The 18182-nt window shown below is 47.4% G+C and overlaps 1 protein-coding gene across 3 annotated transcripts; it reads left to right on the forward strand.

Annotated features, from left to right (window-relative positions):
- The first annotated feature begins 4844 nt into the window (after window positions 1-4844).
- Window positions 4845-17969, forward strand: LOC139564192 (mediator of DNA damage checkpoint protein 1-like). 3 transcript variants are annotated; one of them, XM_071383461.1, is made up of 10 exons: window positions 4845-4932; window positions 5098-5245; window positions 5710-6357; window positions 6590-6668; window positions 6819-8236; window positions 8460-11587; window positions 13069-13224; window positions 13408-13590; window positions 13875-14000; window positions 14997-17969. In XM_071383461.1, exons 2-10 carry the CDS (start codon window positions 5110-5112, stop codon window positions 15318-15320), a joined length of 6198 nt encoding a protein of 2065 aa, XP_071239562.1. In that variant the 5' UTR covers window positions 4845-4932; window positions 5098-5109; the 3' UTR covers window positions 15321-17969. The 3 variants fall into 3 exon arrangements, with proteins under 3 accessions (XP_071239562.1, XP_071239564.1, XP_071239565.1); XM_071383463.1 differs by having other exon boundaries at window positions 13078-13224; XM_071383464.1 differs by having other exon boundaries at window positions 13910-14000; window positions 14997-15133.
- The last annotated feature ends 213 nt before the right edge of the window (window positions 17970-18182 follow it).

Genomic DNA, 18182 nt, shown 5'->3' on the forward strand with positions numbered 1-18182 from the left:
ATAGAAAGATATGTGTTTTTTGTTGAGTACTGTGAGTGCTTTGAGTCACAAAATGTGATACACTAGGGAGGCTGTTGATGCATACCATCATCATGGGCCAGAGAGGAGGAACGTTAGTTATGTCATTGGAATAACATTAATCTCACATGAACACATTCTTCCATTATGAAAACATATTATCAAATCAAGTTTATTTTATATAGCCCTTCGTACATCAGCTGATATCTCAAAGTGCTGTACAGAAACCCAGCCTAAAACCCCAAACAGCAAGCAATGCAGGTGTAGAAGCACGGTGGCTAGGAAAAACTCCCTAGAAAGGCCAAAACCTAGGAAGAAACCTAGAGAGGAACCAGGCTATGAGGGGTGGCCAGTCCTCTTCTGGCTGTGCCGGGTGGAGATTATAACAGAACATGGCCAAGATGTTCAAAATGTTCATAAGTGACAAGCATGGTCAAATAGTAATCAGGAATAAATGTCAGTTGGCTTTTCATAGCCGATCATTAAGAGTTGAAAACAGCAAGTCTGGGACAGGTAGGGGTTCCATAACCGCAGGCAGAACAGTTGAAACTGGAATAGCAGCAAGGCCAGGTGGACTGGGGACAGCAAGGAGTCATCATGCCCGGTAGTCCTGACGTATGGTCCTAGGGCTCAGGTTCTCCGAGAGAGAGAAAGAAAGAGAGAAGGAGAGAATTAGAGAGAGACAAGATTTTCAAAATGTTCATAAATGACAAGCATGGTCAAATAATAATCAGGAATAAATGTCAGTTGGCTTTTCATAGCCGATCATTAAGAGTTGAAAACAGCAGGTCTGGGACAGGTAGGGGTTCCATAACCGCAGGCAGAACAGTTGAAACTGGAATAGCAGCAAGGCCAGGTGGACTGGGGACAGCAAGGAGTCATCATGCCCGGTAGTCCTGACGTATGGTCCTAGGGCTCAGGTCCTCCGAGAGAGAGAAAGAAAGAAGGAGAGAATTAGAGAGAGCATACTTAAATTCACACAGGACACTGGATAAGACAGGAGAAGTACTCCAGATATAACCAACCGACACATAAACTACTGCAGCATAAATACTGGAGGCTGAGACAGGAGGGGTCAGGAGACACTGTGGCCCCATCCGATGATACCCCCGGACAGGGCCAAACAGGAAGGATATAACCCCACCCACTTTGCCAAAGCACAGCCCCCGCACCACTAGAGGGATACCTTCAACCACCAACTTACAATCCTGAGACAAGGCCGAGTATAGCCCACAAAGATCTCCACCACAGCACAAACCAAGGGGGGGCGCCAACCCAGACAGGAAGATCACGTCAGTAACTCAACCCACTCAAGTGACGCACCCCTCCTAGGGACGGCATGAAAGAGCACCAGTAGCCAGTGACTCAGCCCCTGTAATAGGGTTAGAGGCAGAGAATCCCAGTGGAGAGAGGGGAACCGGCCAGGCAGAGACAGCAAGGGCGGTTCGTTGCTCCAGAGCCTTTCCGTTCACCTTCACACTCCTGGGCCAGACTACACTCGATCATATGACCTACTGAAGAGATAAGTCTTCAGTAAAGACTTAAAGGTTGAGACCGAGTCTGCGTCTCTCACATGGGTAGGCAGACCGTTCCATAAAAATGGAGATCTATAGGAGAAAGCCCTGCCTCCAGCTGTTTGCTTAGAAATTCTAGGGACAATTAGGAGGCCTGCGTCTTGTGACCGTAGCGTACGTGTAGGTATGTACGGCAGGACCAACTCGGAAAGATAGGTAGGAGCAAGCCCATGTACCGCTTTATAGGTTAACAGTAAAACCTTGAAATCAGCCCTTGCCTTAACAGGAAGCCAGTGTAGGGAAGCTAGCACTGGAGTAATATGATCAAATTTCTTGGTTCTAGTCAGGATTCTAGCAGCCGTATTTAGCACTAACTGAAGTTTATTTAGTGCTTTATCCGGGTAGCCGGAAAGTAGAGCATTGCAGTAGTCTAACCTAGAAGTAACAAATGCATGGATAAATTTTTCTGCATCATTTTTGGACAGAAAATTTCTGATTTTTGCAATGTTACGTAGATGGAAAAAAGCTGTCCTTGAAACAGTCTTGATATGTTCGTCAAAAGAGAGATCAGGGTCAAGAGTAACGCCGAGGACCTTCACAGTTTTATTTGAGACGACTTTACAACCATCAAGATTAATTGTCAGATTTAACAGAAGATCTCTTTGTTTCTTGGGACCTAGAACAAGCATCTCTGTTTTGTCCGAGTTTAAAAGTAGAACGTTTTCAGCCATCCACTTCCTTATGTCTGAAACACAGGCTTCTAGCAAGGGCAATTTTGGGGCTTCACCATGTTTCATTGAAATGTACAGCTGTGTGTCATCCGCATAGCAGTGAAAGTTAACATTATGTTTTCGAATAACATCCCCAAGAGGTAAAATATATAGTGAAAACAATAGTGGTCCTAAAACGGAACCTTGAGGAACACCGAAATGTACAGTTGATTTGTCAGAGGACAAACCATTCACAGAGACAAACTGATATCTTTTTATTTTATTTTTTTTATCCCATTTTCTCCCCAATTTTCGTGGTATCCAATCGCTAGTAATTACTATCTTGTCTCATCGCTACAACTCCCGTACGGGCTAGGGAGAGACGAAGGTCGAAAGCCATGCGTCCTCCGAAGCACAACCCAACCAAGCCGCACTGCTTCTTAACACAGCGCGCCTCCAACCCGGAAGCCAGCCGCACCAATGTGTAGGAGGAAACACCGTGTACCTGGCCACCTTGGTTAGCGCGCACTGCGCCCGGCCCGCCACAGGAGTCGCTGGAGCGCGATGAGACAAGGATATCCCTACCGGCTAAACCCTCCCTAACCCGGACGACGCTATGCCAATTGTGCGTTGCCCCACGGACCTCCCGGTCGCGGCCGGCTGCGACAGAGCCTGGGCGCGAACCCAGAGACTCTGGTGGCGCAGCTAGCACTGTGATGCAGTGCCCTAGACCACTGTGCCACCCGGGAGGCCCGCAAACTGATATCTTTCCGACAGATAAGATCTAAACCAGGCCAGAACTTGTCCGTGTAGACCAATTTGGGTTTCCAGTCTCTCCGAAAGAATGTGGTGATCGATGGTGTCAAAGGCAGCACTAAGGTCTAGTAGCACAAGGACAGATGCAGAGCCTCGGTCTGACGCCATTAAAAGGTCATTTACCACCTTCACAAGTGCAGTCTCAGTGCTATGATGGGGTCTAAAACCAGACTGAAGCATTTCATATACATTGTTTGTCTTCAGGAAGGCAGTGAGTTGCTGCGCAACAGCTTTTTCTAAAAATTTTGAGAGGAATGGAAGATTCGATATAGGCCGATAGTTTTTTTATATTTTCCGGGTCAAGGTTTGGCTTTTTCAAGAGAGGCTTTATTACTGCCACTTTTAGTGAGTTTGGTACACATCCGGTGGATAGAGAGCCGTTTATTATGTTCAACATAGGAGGGCCAAGCACATGAAGCAGCTCTTTCAGTAGTTTAGTTGGAATAAGATCCAGTATGCAGCTTGAAGGTTTAGAGGCCATGATTATTTTCATCATTGTGTCAAGAGATATAGTACTAAAACACTTAAGTGTCTCTCCCGATCCCAGGCCCTGGCAGAGCTGTGCAGATCCAGGACAGCTAAGCCCTGGAGGAATACGCAGATTTAAAGAGGAGTCCGTAATTTGCTTTCTAATGATCATGATCTTTTCCTCAAAGAAGTTCATGAATTTATTACTGCTGAAGTGAAAGCCATCCTCTCTTGGGGAATGCTGCTTTTTAGTTAGCTTTGCAACAGTATCAAAAATAAATGTTGGATTGTTCTTGTTTTCCTCAATTAAGTTGGAAAAGTAGGATGATCGAGCAGCAGTGAGGGCTCTTCGATACTGCACGGTACTGTCTTTCCAAGCTAGTCGGAAGACTTCCAGTTGGGTGTGGCGCCATTTCCGTTCCAATTTTCTGGAAGCTTGCTTCAGAGCTCGGGTATTTTCTGTATACCAGGGAGCTAGTTTCTTATGACAAATGTTTTTCGTTTTTAGAGGTGCAACTGCATCTAGGGTATTGCGCAAGGTTAAATTGATTACAGGCCCAAAGCAGCGCTATTCCCCGCTATGACAACAGAGTAGCATCTGGATAAGATTAAGTGCAGCAATAAGGGTTGAACTGCCTCAAAATGGAACAAAACTATGAATATTCATGAACACAATAGAATAGGCCTATATTAGTATTGGTGCAATAGCCAGAAAATGTATATTTAAGAATGGTTTGCTCTTACTCTTCCCATTCAATTGTTATAATATAAAATGAAACAACATAAGGGAACATTAATGAGTTGGGAAATGCATACACAGTTTAATGCATTCAAATACTACACGTTCATAAAAGAAACAGAACAGACACTAGAGAGGGGAAATGGCTGTGTAAACACTGATGCCAATGATACTGGATCCCAAACTATCCGAATAATAATGGAAAGATTCACTCCTATTCCTATAATAAAAGTAAAATCTCATTGGACCGCTCCGAAAGGGGAAAAGGCGCTTCAGTGGAGATACACGCCCCTTTGTCTATCCAGCGCGGTAAAAAATTGTCGAATTTGTATTGCATGCCGGGTATCCAGGGTAGGCGGAGTTTGAACATTTTAGACCATTCCATTGGTCCTTATGTCAACTCTCGAGTCACCCGATGCGCCAAGTAAGCCCAAGTCATAACATTCATGTCCAATCAAATCCTTAATTATCATGATCGAGGTTCATTTTACCCAATCATCACAAAAAATAGCATAACTGACAGCCGTTTCGACCAATAATCTTATGAACCCGCCCACCAAAGGCGGGCAGATATTCTACCGGAAATGCACAATGTTCGAAAAGCATGCACTGTAAGTCTGCTGTTTTAAAGAAAAAGTGAATATCCATAAAAAATGTGTTCTTTATGGTAAGTGATTCATAGTCAAATTTAGAAACGTTCTGCTAACTTAGCTTGCTAGCTAGATAACTATCTTCTAACGTTAGCCAGCCAGTGCATCCCGATAAAACAATTTAGCTGACAAACTAATTACTGTTTTACTGCCATGTTTTCTGTCCCATTGGCTGATTTTAGATTGAAGGGTGAATGGAGGCAACACAGCTGATCGATGACTCAATATTGGAAGAGTCAGAGGAGGAGGATGGAGAGATGCGAAAAGAGAAGCGAGGAGAGCCACTGGCCAAACTCAGGGTGTTAAAAAATGAACACATCTCAGAGACTGGTGAGTAGAGAGCCCTGTTATGTCCCCAGCCTTTCTATAATATTTTAATCTTTACAAATACTCCTAGACTTGTACAATATCTCGCAGTGCTGGCATTTTGTTGCATGCATTGCTTTCCCGCTTACTTTGTTTCATCAACACAAGATTTGAGATATTCAGCAGGTAGCCTAGTGGTTAGAGCGTTTTGCCAGTAACCGAAAGGTTGCTGGATCGAATCCCCAAGCTGACAAGGTAAACATCTGTTGTTATGCCCCTGAACAAGGCAGTTAACCCACTTTCATTGTAAATACGAATTTGTTCTTAACTGACTTGCCTGGTTAAATAAAAAAAGAAAACAATTATATATAAAAATATACAAACTTGTTTGTCAAAGTTTTCATTAAATTATGTTAGTTTATGACATGTTTATATTTGCTGCTAAAAGCAGTATTTTATTGATACTCCCCCCTCCCCCTCTCTCTCAGAGTTGCCTCTCTACCAGGGAGAGAATGTGTTGGGTCGAAACCCAAACTCCTGCTCCCTGCCCCTCGTGGCCCGCTCCGTATCCAAGCAACACACCGTCATCTCCATCTCAATGTTTCACGGCAACCGTTGTCATGGCAACGTTGCCGCCATGGAGACAGAGGCTTTCGTGTGGGACCTGGGGAGCATGAATGGGACAAGGAAGGGCCGGACCAAACTGACCCCTCACGTCCGCTACGCTCTGACCGAGGGAGAGTGTGTGGTAATAGCTGACATCCCCTGCCAGTATGTCTCTGTGGACCAGAGGGGGGGACAGGGGCACATGCAGAACCCGATCAACGCACACTCTGGAAGGGGAAGGAGGACAGGGCCAGACAGGAAGGCCCAGTTCAGAGGAAGCCCTATTGGCCATGGTCTGGGACGAAAGACTGGCACACCGAAGACTGAGAGACCGACTGAGGGTAGAGGAGTCAATGGAGAGATGGGGGCACCATCGTTGACTGAGCTGGGTGGAAAGGGTCAAACTCGGGCCATACCCCTGTTGTTGGAACAAACCCCCACACAGCCTGAGAGGACACTGGTGCCTGAATCTGAGTCTGACTCCGACGGAGATCGAGAGGGACGGAGAGACAAACGGGGAAAGTACTTTGGTAAAATTATGTTTCTTGTTTCATTTGCTGTAATCTGATCTAGCTTTGTTGCAGTGTTTTGTAAATATCTATTTCTCTCCTTTCTCTCCCTCTCTCTACCTCTCCCTCTCTCTACCCGTCTCTTTTGTTCTCTCTCTACCCCTCCCTCTCTCTACCCGTCTCTTTCGTTCTCTCTCTACCCCTCTCTCTCTCTACACCTCGCTCTCTTTCGTTCTCTCTCTTTTTCTGTTAGTCTCTGATTCTGACTCCCACATGTCCAGTCCCACCTGTTCTACATTCCTCAGTCCTACAAACAAAGTCATTCCAGAGAGGTAAAGTTCCCATCCATCCATTCATTTACACCTGATATCATCACTGAAAACTTAAATATCGAATTATATTTTCAACTATAAATATATATAGTAGTATACAGTGGGTGTTTGTATTCAAAGTGAAGTCACCTTTCCTTGAATGTCTAACAGTGAGGACGACCGCCCCATCACTCACTCCTCTGCTAAAAACAGACCCAAGAAAGTAGTGAGCTTCAGTGAGGAGGAGAGCGACATGGATGGACCGAGAAAGCATCCCAGGAGAAGAAGAGCACAAGTGATAGTGGACGACAGCGAGGAGGAGGGGAAGGAAGGCACAGAGGCACTAGGAGAGAAGGAAACTGGGAAAAGGACAAGAGGAAAGGAAGATGTGTCACTGGTGAACCAGGTCAGTCAAGTTGAGAGAGATAGATTAACCCCCTCTGCACCGATGTCAGAGGTCAAGTTTAACATGGACAGTGACACAGACGTAGAGGGAGAGGAGGAGATGGGGCTGTCTGCACCTGTAAACAGTGTTACGCCACCAGACGCAACAGAACCTCCTACTACAGACTCTGACCCAGGCCAGATCCACATGGACAGTGATACTGATGTCGAGGAAGGAGATACTATGGACGGTGACTCTAAGTTAATGCTAACTGCAGCCGATGTGGAGAGGAAACCAGTAGATTCTGTCCCAGTGGTGCAGCAAACAGAGATACACCTGGACAGTGATACAGACGTGGATGATGATGTTGTTGTGTCGGACAGTGCTACCAATGTTACCTCCTTCGTATCCGATCCGGTTGAGAAACCAGACGGTTCTGGCCCTGCAGTGCCGCCCGTAGAATTCCACCTAGACACTGACACAGATGTGGAAGAGGAGGACACAGACATACATTCCAAAACAGTTCCAGAATCAGATTCTAGTGGGATCAGAACAGGGATTGCTGGTCACCAGGAGATCCTTTTGGACAGTGATACTGATGAAGAAGACAACCCTTTTGCCCCTCCGGCCAGCAGCAGAACAGCGGAGCTCCTTAATCCACCCACCAGTGTAGGACCTGCAGCTGCTGCTCCTCTGGAGATCAGGTCTGACAGCGACACAGACTTAGAGGAAGACGCCACACAGACCATGAACCTTCCTCCTCCTAATGTCGCCATGGTAACGGAGGACGCGGTGTTAGCGTCGCGACAGGCCGTGCTTCCATCACCCACAACAACGATAACCGGTGCTGTTACCACGACAATCGCTCTCAGGTCTCAGGACTCTGATGCTGACACAGATGCTGAGGAGGAGAGGTTGGAGCCCAAACCCCCCCGGTGTCGGCCCCCAGCAGGGATGGTCCCGGAGTCGGACCTCAGTGAGCCCAGTGACTTCAGGATGGACAGTGATACGGAGCAGGATGGACCAGGGGAGGCAGGCCAGGGACACACTGGAGGTCGGCTCAGAGAGGGGGCAGCTGGCCCCGGGCTGCTCCCCCTGGGGGGTTCCCCTGGCCTTCATCAGAAGTGCTCCACCCCTTTGGCATCGTCAGTACAGGAGGAGATGGAGACTCAGGCCTTCCTCAGTCCCTCTGACCCCTTCAGACGTAAGTCATGGATTGTATGGTTTGCATCTTAAATCACACCCTGATTCCTATGAAATGTACTGGCTTTGACCAGGGTCCATAGGGCTCTGGTCAAAAGTGCTGCACTATAATGGGAGTAGGGTGCCATTTGGGACACAGCCATAGACTTTGACAAGAGATTATACATTTCCAGTGGAAACTGGCGTGTTCATTTGTAACCTGTCTCTCTACCTTTCCTCCTTAGACCCAGCTCTCCCTCCTGTGCTGAGGCCTACAGCAGCATTGTCCTGCTCTGCATCAGACAGCCAGGAGGACGATGACTTTGTGGTGGCCGAAACCCAGTCATTTGTGTTGGAGGCCCAGAACCAGGGCCATCAGAGCAGCCTTCCAGTGGAACCAACCCTGGATGCTACGCAGCCCTACGGTCTGGAGCCTTCCTTGGGGGAGGACCAGGAGGAGCAGCCCAGCCGAGGCTCCTTCCATCTGGGTCTGTCAGACAGCAGCCACCTCCAGGCCAGGGACCAGGCCTCAGAGAGCACCCAGGCATTCAGCTTCCCAGATGGGGATTCTGACCTGGAGGCCTCCCAGACCTATGGATCTGGAGGGGGGAGCGAGGAGCCTGGCCTGAGGTCTGCGGTGTTCGGGAGGAACAGGCAGGTGGACTTTGTCCTGGAGGCAACACAGGCTTATGCTGCCCAGCCTTGCAGTGACACAGAGGAGGAAGATGAAGAGGAGACCCCCACCACGTCTAATGTTGATACGACTGAAACCCTGCCCATGTCTGCCTATGGGGAAGAGGAGGAAGATTTGGTTGGGGCCATGCCCTCAACCCCAATAAGGAGAGGGAGATCTGGAGGAGCGAGGGACAGAGAGGAAGAGGAGCAGGAGACCCAGACTGGTGACGTGCTGATCAACCAATACCTCTCCACGGCTCAAACTCTGGACATAGTCCAGGAGAGTGATGATGAGGAAGAAGCCAAACCAGACTCACCCAGAGGAAGAGGACGGTCCCAAGAACAGACAGTAGACGAGGAAGAGACACAGACTGTCTGCTCCTACCTCTCCACTGCTGAAACCCAGCCCATGTTTACTGCTGCTGCTGCTGAGGATAATGATGATAATGAGGAGGAAGAACTCAAACCTCCATCACCCAGAAGGAGGGCAAGGTCCCAGAGAGGGAGAGTAGAAGAGGAGGAGACACCACCTAGTGAGTTCCTCACCAGCTCCCACATCTCCACCGCTGAAACTCAGCCTATGGGTACTTGTGACACTGAGGAAGAGAAGGAGGAGGACACCAAAGATAAAGGACGGGCTCAGAGAGGGCGGGGGAAAGAGTCGGAGGCTGGGACAAGCGGTGTCAGCAGTAGAGGTAGAAGAGGAGCTAGAGGAGGAGAGGAAGAAGAGGAGGGTGCTGAGACTCCAAAGACACAGACAAGAGGGAAGGGGAAGGCTGTGAACACCGCAGGAGGCAGAGGGAGGAGAGGGAAGGTGCTGTCTGAGGAGGGAGAGAGTGAGAAAGAAGAAGAGGTGGAGGTGGTTGAGCAAGGGAGAAGACGAAGAAAGAGTGTGAAACAACAGAAAGAGGGAGAAAAAGAAAGACTTGAAGAGGGAATAGAAAAGGAAAGACAAGAACAAGCTGAGAAGGAACGGTTGCAGAAGGAAAAAGTAGAATCAGAAAGGGTTATGAAGGAACAACAGGAGAGCGAAAGGATGGAGCAGGAACTTAAAGAACAATATGAGAGATTAGAGAGGGAGAGAGTGGAAAGACGAGAAACAGAAAGGATGGAGAGAGAGGAAAGGGAACAGGAGGAAAGAGAGCGGCTTGAGAGGGAAAGGAAGGAACGAGAAGAGCAAGAAAGCAGGGAAAGGGAAGCGCTTGAGCGAGAGAGGGTGGAAAGAGAGGAGAAAGAGAGAATAGAGGGAGAACAAGCAGAAAATGAAAGATTGGAGAAAGAGCGTAAAGAGATATTGGAGAAGGAAAAAATGGAAAGAGAAGAGATGAAAAAACAGGAGCGAGAACGACTGAAGAAGAACAAGGAAGAGAAGGAGCGATTAGACAGGGAAATGAAGGAAAGAGACCTGAAAGAAAAACTGGAGAGGGAGAAGAAGGAAAGAGAAAAGAGGGAAGCCAAGGAGAAAGAAAAGGAGATTATTAAAGAACAACAAGTGAAGGAACAAGGAGAAAAACAAACAAAGAAAGACAACGAAAATGAGCCAAAAACATGCACTAGAGGTCGCAGAGCAATCACCAGGAGAACCGTCACGGTTCCACCCACAACTGAACCACAACCTGAACTTGATATTCTGTCCAGCCAACCAGAACCAGTCCCAGCTAGTATAACTAGGTCTCGCTCCAACTCTGTCAGCTCTGAGAGATCCACCTCCAACATAGGTACCCAGGGGAGGAAGACCACCAGCACCACAGAGCCAGCCCCTGGTCCAGACAACCCCACCCGCAACAGCACCAGGAGACGGACATTGGTCGGGACGGTTGTGGCTCCCCCTACTGCTTTGGAGGTCACAGTGCAGGACATTCTCTCCAGCGAACAGTTTGTTGCCAGGAGAACCCGCTCTCGCTCCAGCTCCACCAACTCCCACAGCTCCCTCAACTCAGAGGTCTCCACCTGTATCGCGGCTAGCATGAGCTCTCAGAGCAAAGGGAGGGGAGGAGGGAGGAGGAAGACTGGAACAGAGTCTGTCTCTCCCAGTAACAGGCAGAGTGAGCAGCCTCCAGCCCCCAAGCCCCCAGCCAGAGGCAGGAGAAGCCAGAAAGTAGAGGATTATGGTCCACAGCCTGAGATTAATGAGAAGGCTGATTCTCAAGAGGCTGGTGGTACCACTAGAGGGCAGAAGAAAACAGACAAAACCAATGAGCCAGACCCTGTAGTAGCAGATGAAGAAACCACTCCAGCCCAGGTAACCGAGGACTCCCCCGCTCCTAGAGGGAATGGAAGAGGCCGGGGCCGAGGCGGACAGAAAGACAACACACCTGAATCCACCACTACAACAGCAGGAGGGGACACTCCAAGTGAAGAGGGAGTGGAGTCTAAAACAGGTGGGAGGAAGAAGGGGCTGGAAGAGGAGCAGGAGAACAGTGGGTTCAAGGTTCCCCGGAGGAAGGCTAAGGTTCAGAGGGAAGGGAGACGCAGGGCAGCAGAGGAAGGAGAGAAAGAGGAGAATCCTGCATCCACTCCAGCAAAGAGGGGCAGAGCCTCCACTGCACAGGTGAAAAAGATAGCAGAGGAGGAGAGTATGGAGGGACAGAGTGAGAAGATGGAAGAGGCTGGTACTGTGCAGAGGAAAGTCCGAGGCAGGCAGTCGACGGTTCAGATAAAGAAAGAAGAGGAGTCTGTTTTGGACTCTAATTCTGTGGTAATGTTCTCTCTCCATCTGCTCCCTTCTGATAGACAAGCCTTTGAAAAGCTATGCACTCAATTTCTGTCCACACCCAGCTCCACTCTCTTCATACACTGACTCAGTCTTTTCCCACTAGAGTAATGGATTTCAATTAATATCATTCAGTGACTCCCAAAGCATCTATCTCTCTCTCCCTCAGCCATGGGAGTACACTGACATCTCTCTCTCCCTCAGCCATGGGAGTACACGAACATCTCTCTCTCCCTCAGCCATGGGAGTACACTGACATCTCTCTCTCCCTCAGCCATGGGAGTACACTGACATCTCTCTCTCCCTCAGCCATGGGAGTACATGAACATCTCTCTCTCCCTCAGCCATGGGAGTACACTGACATCTCTCTCTCCCTCAGCCATGGGAGTACACGAACATCTCTCTCTCCCTCAGCCATGGGAGTACACTGACATCTCTCTCCCTCAGCCATGGGAGTACACTGACATCTCTCTCTCCCTCAGCCATGGGAGTACACTGACATCTCTCTCTCCCTCAGCCATGGGAGTACACGAACATCTCTCTCTCCCTCAGCCATGGGAGTACACGAACATCTCTCTCTCCCTCAGCCATGGGAGTACACGAACATCTCTCTCTCCCTCAGCCATGGGAGTACACTGACATCTCTCTCTCCCTCAGCCATGGGAGTACACGAACATCTCTGTCTCCCTCAGCCATGGGAGTACACGAACATCTCTCTCTCCCTCAGCCATGGGAGTACACGAACATCTCTCTCTCCCTCAGCCATGGGAGTACACTGACATCTCTCTCCCTCAGCCATGGGAGTACACGAACATCTCTGTCTCCCTCAGCCATGGGAGTACACGAACATCTCTGTCTCCCTCAGCCATGGGAGTACACGAACATCTCTCTCTCCCTCAGCCATGGGAGTACACGAACATCTATGTCTCCCTCAGCCATGGGAGTACACGAACATCTCTCTCTCCCTCAGCCATGGGAGTACACGAACATCTCTCTCTCCCTCAGCCATGGGAGTACACTGACATCTCTCTCCCTCAGCCATGGGAGTACACGAACATCTCTCTCTCCCTCAGCCATGGGAGTACACGAACATCTCTCTCTCCCTCAGCCATGGGAGTACACGAACATCTCTCTCTCCCTCAGCCATGGGAGTACACTGACATCTCTCCCTCCCTCAGCCATGGGAGTACACTGACATCTCTATCTCCCTCAGCCATGGGAGTACACTGACATCTCTCTCTCCCTCAGCCATGGGAGTACACTGGCCATCTTTGCATAACAGCCCTAGTAATGAATTAAGTGGTTCAATGTGCATAACTGTCAGTTTGAATACACCCTGTATTACTGACTAATGATACTTTCTCTCTCTCTCTCTTCCTCTCTTCCCCTTCTCTTTGCTTCTCTCCTCCCACTCCCTCTCTTCCCCCTCTCTCTCTTCTTCCACCCCCTACCCCTCTCTGCTTCAGGTGCCCCAGACCCCTACAGGTAAGGGCAGAGGTAAGCGTAGGGCCCCTGTGGAATCATCACCTTTTGCCAAGACCCCTCGCTCCGCCTCTCCCCTGTCCTCTCTCTCCTCCCCTGGGACACTGGGCCGAGCTAGGGCCTCCACGCAGTCCTACAAGGTAAACTAGTGGACGTGTGTGTGTGTGTGTTTAGTGTCCGTGTGTGTGTTTAGTGTCTGTGTTAGAGCATTTAATCTCTCTGATGCACAGTCATGTATGTGGGTTTTGAAAGCCCTCCCTTTCTCTGCCTCGTACTCTCCATCCCTCCTTCTGTCCTTCTCTCTTTGACGGCCCTCCTCTCAGGTATTGTTTACAGGAGTGGTGGATGAGGAGGGGGGGAAGGTGGTGTCTCGTCTGGGGGGCAGCCTGGCGAAGGGCGTGGCCGACATGACCCACCTGGTGACTGACAGGATCCGACGCACCGTCAAGTTCCTGTGTGCTGTGGCCCGTGGCGTGCCCGTCGTCACCACCGATTGGCTGGATAAGGTTAGTCCCTGCCCCCCCACCAGGAAGTGAAGATGGATGACCTGAAGATTGTAAAAATAGAATGCATATCCCTGTTATGTGTAATGGGGTGGTTGGAGTCAGAGCCTAGTTTTTTTTTTTTACTGCACTTTCTATTTCGCTCTCTCCGACACACACTGCCTCTTTTCCCCTCCCAACACACACCTCCTATCTCTCTCTCTCTCTCTCTCTCTCTCTCTCTCTCTCCGACACACACTGCCTATTTTCCCCACACAACACCTCACACACCTCTCTCTCTCTCTCAGTGTGGTAAGGTGAGTAGTTTCCTACCTACTGACAGGTACCTGGTGAAGGACAGGGAGCAGGAGAACAAGTTCAGCTTCTGTCTGGAGGAATCACTAAGGACCGCCAGCATCCAACCTCTACTACAGGTACGCACACACCCTCTCCTCCTCCTTTCCTCCATCCTTCTGTCCAATTCATCCCTTTATGTTTGTGTGTTAATGTCCCAACTCTGTGTGTGTGCGTGCTCCCTGCTTTGCTTTTATCTTTGTGTCTCCCATCCATGTTTATTCAAATATGCAACACACACACACACCCCTAGGAGAGTGCAGGCGCTAGGCAAATAATGACTCACAGGAACCCAGAAATGATTCTGCATATGTGAACAATCCACAGTCCCCAATGGCCTCCTTTTATCTACGACTACACACCATAGACTGTTAAACACACGACACACTAAAGCCATGTCCTGAGAATAGGGGTTTCTGTATAATCAAATGTTATTTGCCACATGCATCCTAAACAGGTGTGGACTACTGAAATACTTACTTACGGGCCCTTCCCAACAATGGAGAGAGAAAGAACATAGAGAAATAATAGAAAAGTTAAACATGTCATAATATAAGTAATAATAGATACATAATGAATAATGATAACTTGTCTACATACAAGGACTACCAGTACCTAATGGATGTGCAGAGGTACGAGGTAGATATGTACATACAGTGTATTCGGACCTCTTGACTTTTTCCACATTTTGTTACGTTACAGCCTTATTCTAAAAGATTTAAAAATATATATATATAATTACATCTACACACGATACGCCATAATGACAAAATTAAACAGGTATTTAGAAATGTTTTCAAATGTATTAAATATAAAGACCAGACGTCTCAGATGGTCTTTTGGAGAAGGCAGGGCAGGCAAGCTGCATTAACTGTTAATGTTGTGGTTGTGTTTAATGGGCAGCTCTCCCATAAGCTCCGTTCTGACTGAGCAGCAAGCAGGCTATTTATTATCTATTATCTTATTCTTTCCTTTTTACTTCCTGTTTATGAAACTGGCCCTAGTGATGACACTGATTTGTAAATTTAAAAGGGAAAATGAAACTCCAAATAAGAGCATGCCCTCTCCTCTCTCAGGGATATGAGGTCCATGTAACCAGGTCAGTGTTGCCTCAGCCAGCCCAGATGAAGGACATCATCGTCTGTAGCGGAGCTCGCTTCCTCTCCAAGATGCCCTCCACTCAGAAGGCCCAGGCCCGGACCCTAGTGATATCGTGTGGGGAGGACTGGTCTCTCTGTGCTCCTGCTTTCTCTGCTTCTCTCCCCGTCCTCAGTGCTGAGTTCCTGCTAACTGGTATATTACAGCAGAGAGTGGACCTGGTAACCCATGTCCTCTCAGCCCCCAAACTCAGGGCCCAGCCAGGAGCCAATGGCCAGGCCAGTGGCAGGAAGAGAACGTAACAGAAAAACAAAATTCACCTGGGTGGTATTCATTAGTGCATACTGTAGCAAAACATTATGCAACAGAAAACAAAAACTAGTGTTGGACAAGTTCAGGTAATCCCTCCCTGTTTTAGTCTGTTTTCTTCCGATAGGTGAATATGACCCTGTCTACAGGGCCAGGGAGAAGGCATTATAGTTCCAGAGGAGACCGCAGACAGACGACACCCGTGTGTGTGTGTGTGTGTGTGATGGTGTGTGTGATAGCATGCAGCACCCACCTCCACCTGTATAGAGAACAGTAGCAGGTCCAGGCCACAGAGGAGTGGTAACTACAGTACTACTACCCTGGAGGGGCTGGAGACCATTAGACACCTGAGAGAGGGGAGAATGAGGATTCGGATGTACAAGAGACAAATGGCAGCATCCCAAATGGGACCTTATTGCCTACTTTTGAAAAGAGCCCTGCACTATATAGGGAATAGGGTGCTATTTGGGACACAGACGTAAAAGGCTGGTGAGAGGAGACATCCACCTGTATGACCAACTAGACTAGATAGTTGAGAATGTATTCACTCAGATAAGACAAACAAACCCAAGATATGGAAATGTATTCCTATGTTTGAGGGTAGAGAATATACATGCAGAGAAATGCTCTGAAAAGATTTGTTTATAAAAAAAGTAAATATGAGGTAACAGAGAGAAATACATGATCATTTACTGCCTATCCCAGTCATATTTATTTTATCTGTTTCTTCCTGTCTCTTCTCTCCTCCTCCTGATCCTTCATCTACAGTTGAAGTCGGAGGTTTACATACACCTTAGCCAAATACATTTAAACTCAGTTTTTCACAATTCCTGATATTTAATCCTAGTAAAAATTCCCTGTCTTAGGTCAGTTACGATCACCACTTCATTTTAAGAATGTGAAATGTCAGAATAATAGTAGAGAATGATTTATTTCAGCTTTTATTTCTTTCATCACATTCCCAGTGGGTCAGAAGTTTACATACACTTAATTAGTATTTGGTAGCATTGCCTTTAAATTGTTTAACTTGGGTCAAACGTTCCCGGGTAGCCTTCCACAAGCCTCCCCTGGCCCATTCCTCCTGACAGAGCTGGTGTAACTGAGTCAGATTTGTAGGCCTCCTTGCTCGCACATGCTTTTTTCAGTTCTGCCCACAGATTTTCTATGGGATTGAGGTCAGGGCTTTGTGATGGCCACTCCAATACCTTGACTTTGTTGTCCTTAAGCCATTTTGCCACAACTTTGGAAGTGTGCTTGGGGTCATTGTCCATTTGGAAGACCCATTTGCGACCAAGCTTTAACTTCCTGACTGATGTTTTGAGATGTTGCTTCAATATATCCACATCATTTTCCTACCTCATGATGCCATCTATTTTGTGATGTGCACCAGTCTCTCCTGCAGCAAAGCACCCCCACAACATGATTCTGTCACCCCCGTGCTTCACGGTTGGGATGGTGTTCTTCGGCTTGCAAGCCTCCCCTTTTTCCTCCAAACATAACGATGGTCATTATGGCTAAACAGTTCTATTTTTGTTTCATCAGACCAGAGGACATTTCTCCAAAAAGTACAATCTTTGTCCCCATGTGCAGTTGCAAACCGTAGTCTGGCTTTTTTATGGTGGTTTTGGAGCAGTGGCTTCTTCCTTGCTGAGCGGCCGTTCAGGTTATGTCGATTATAGGACTCGTTTTAATGTGGATATAGATACTTTTGTACCTGTTTCCTCCACCATCTTCACAATGTCCTTTGCTGTTGTTCTGGGATTGATATGCACTTTTCGCACCAAAGTACGTTCATCTCTAGGAGACAGAACGCGTCTCCTTCCTGAGCAGTATGACAGCTGTGTGGTCCCATGGTGTTTATACTTGCATACTATTGTTTGTACAGATGAACGTGGTACTTTCAGGCATTTGGAAATTGCTCCCAAGGATGAACCAGACTTGTGGAGGTCTACAAGTTTCTTTCTGAGGTCTTGGCTGATTTCTTTTGATTTTCCCATGATGTCAAGCAAAGAGGCACTGAGTTTGAAGGTAGGCCTTGAAATACATCCACAGGTACACCTCCAATTGACTCAAATTATTTAAATTAGCCTATCAGAAGCTTCTAAAGCCATGACATCATTTTCTGGAATTTTGCAAGCTGTTTAAAGGCACAGTCAACTTAGTGTATGTGAACTTCTGACCCACTGGAATTGTGATACAGTGAATTATAAGGGAAATAATCTGTCTGTAAACAATTGTTGGAAAAATTACTTGTGTCATGAACACAGTAGATGTCCTAACCGACTTGCCAAAACGACAGTTTGTTAACGAGATTTGTGGAGTGGTTGAAAAACGAGTTTTAATGACTCCTACCTAAGTGTATGTAAACTTCCGATTTCAACTGTATACTGATTAATAGCCATCCTCTCTCCTTTGTATAAAGATAACAAATGTACATATATATATTGTGTATATTATGCGAGGGTAATGTTGAATATACCAGGTATCTGTCTTCACTAGCTGTGATTGCTGAAGGGACATTTCTTCAATCTTAGAGAAAGGACTGAACTGATTGTTTTAATGCTGCTCGTCCATCTACATCTTTGTATGTCTAGGAGTTAAATGTGTCTTTATTTACCGACCAATAAACCTTATGTACTGAACTTATGCGTGATTAGTTAAATTGTATTTTTCGGGGGTGGAAATTTCTTATGGCATATGTTTTGATGTTTTATAATATTTTGGCTACCATTTCATTAAGTGTATTTTTAGGCCAATTAATGGCGGTCAATGGGCGAATGTTATTTGTGTTCTGTCCCTTCTTTCTGGCATAGTCTGGGCTTTGGGATGTTTTAATACATCATAGATATTGAGGT

The sequence above is a fragment of the Salvelinus alpinus genome, chromosome 35 (assembly GCF_045679555.1).
Source record: "Salvelinus alpinus chromosome 35, SLU_Salpinus.1, whole genome shotgun sequence".
In the NCBI taxonomy this organism is placed as follows: Eukaryota; Metazoa; Chordata; class Actinopteri; order Salmoniformes; family Salmonidae; genus Salvelinus; species Salvelinus alpinus.

Excerpts from the sequence above, each read along its gene's own strand:
- LOC139564192 (XM_071383461.1), top strand. The coding sequence starts at position 5,110 with ATGGAGGCAACACAGCTGATCGATGACTCAATATTGGAAGAGTCAGAG. Across the intron at positions 8,237-8,459 it reads TCCCTCTGACCCCTTCAGAC|ACCCAGCTCTCCCTCCTGTG; the intron begins GTAAGTCATGGA and ends TTTCCTCCTTAG. Across the intron at positions 13,591-13,874 it reads CCACCGATTGGCTGGATAAG|TGTGGTAAGGTGAGTAGTTT; the intron begins GTTAGTCCCTGC and ends TCTCTCTCTCAG.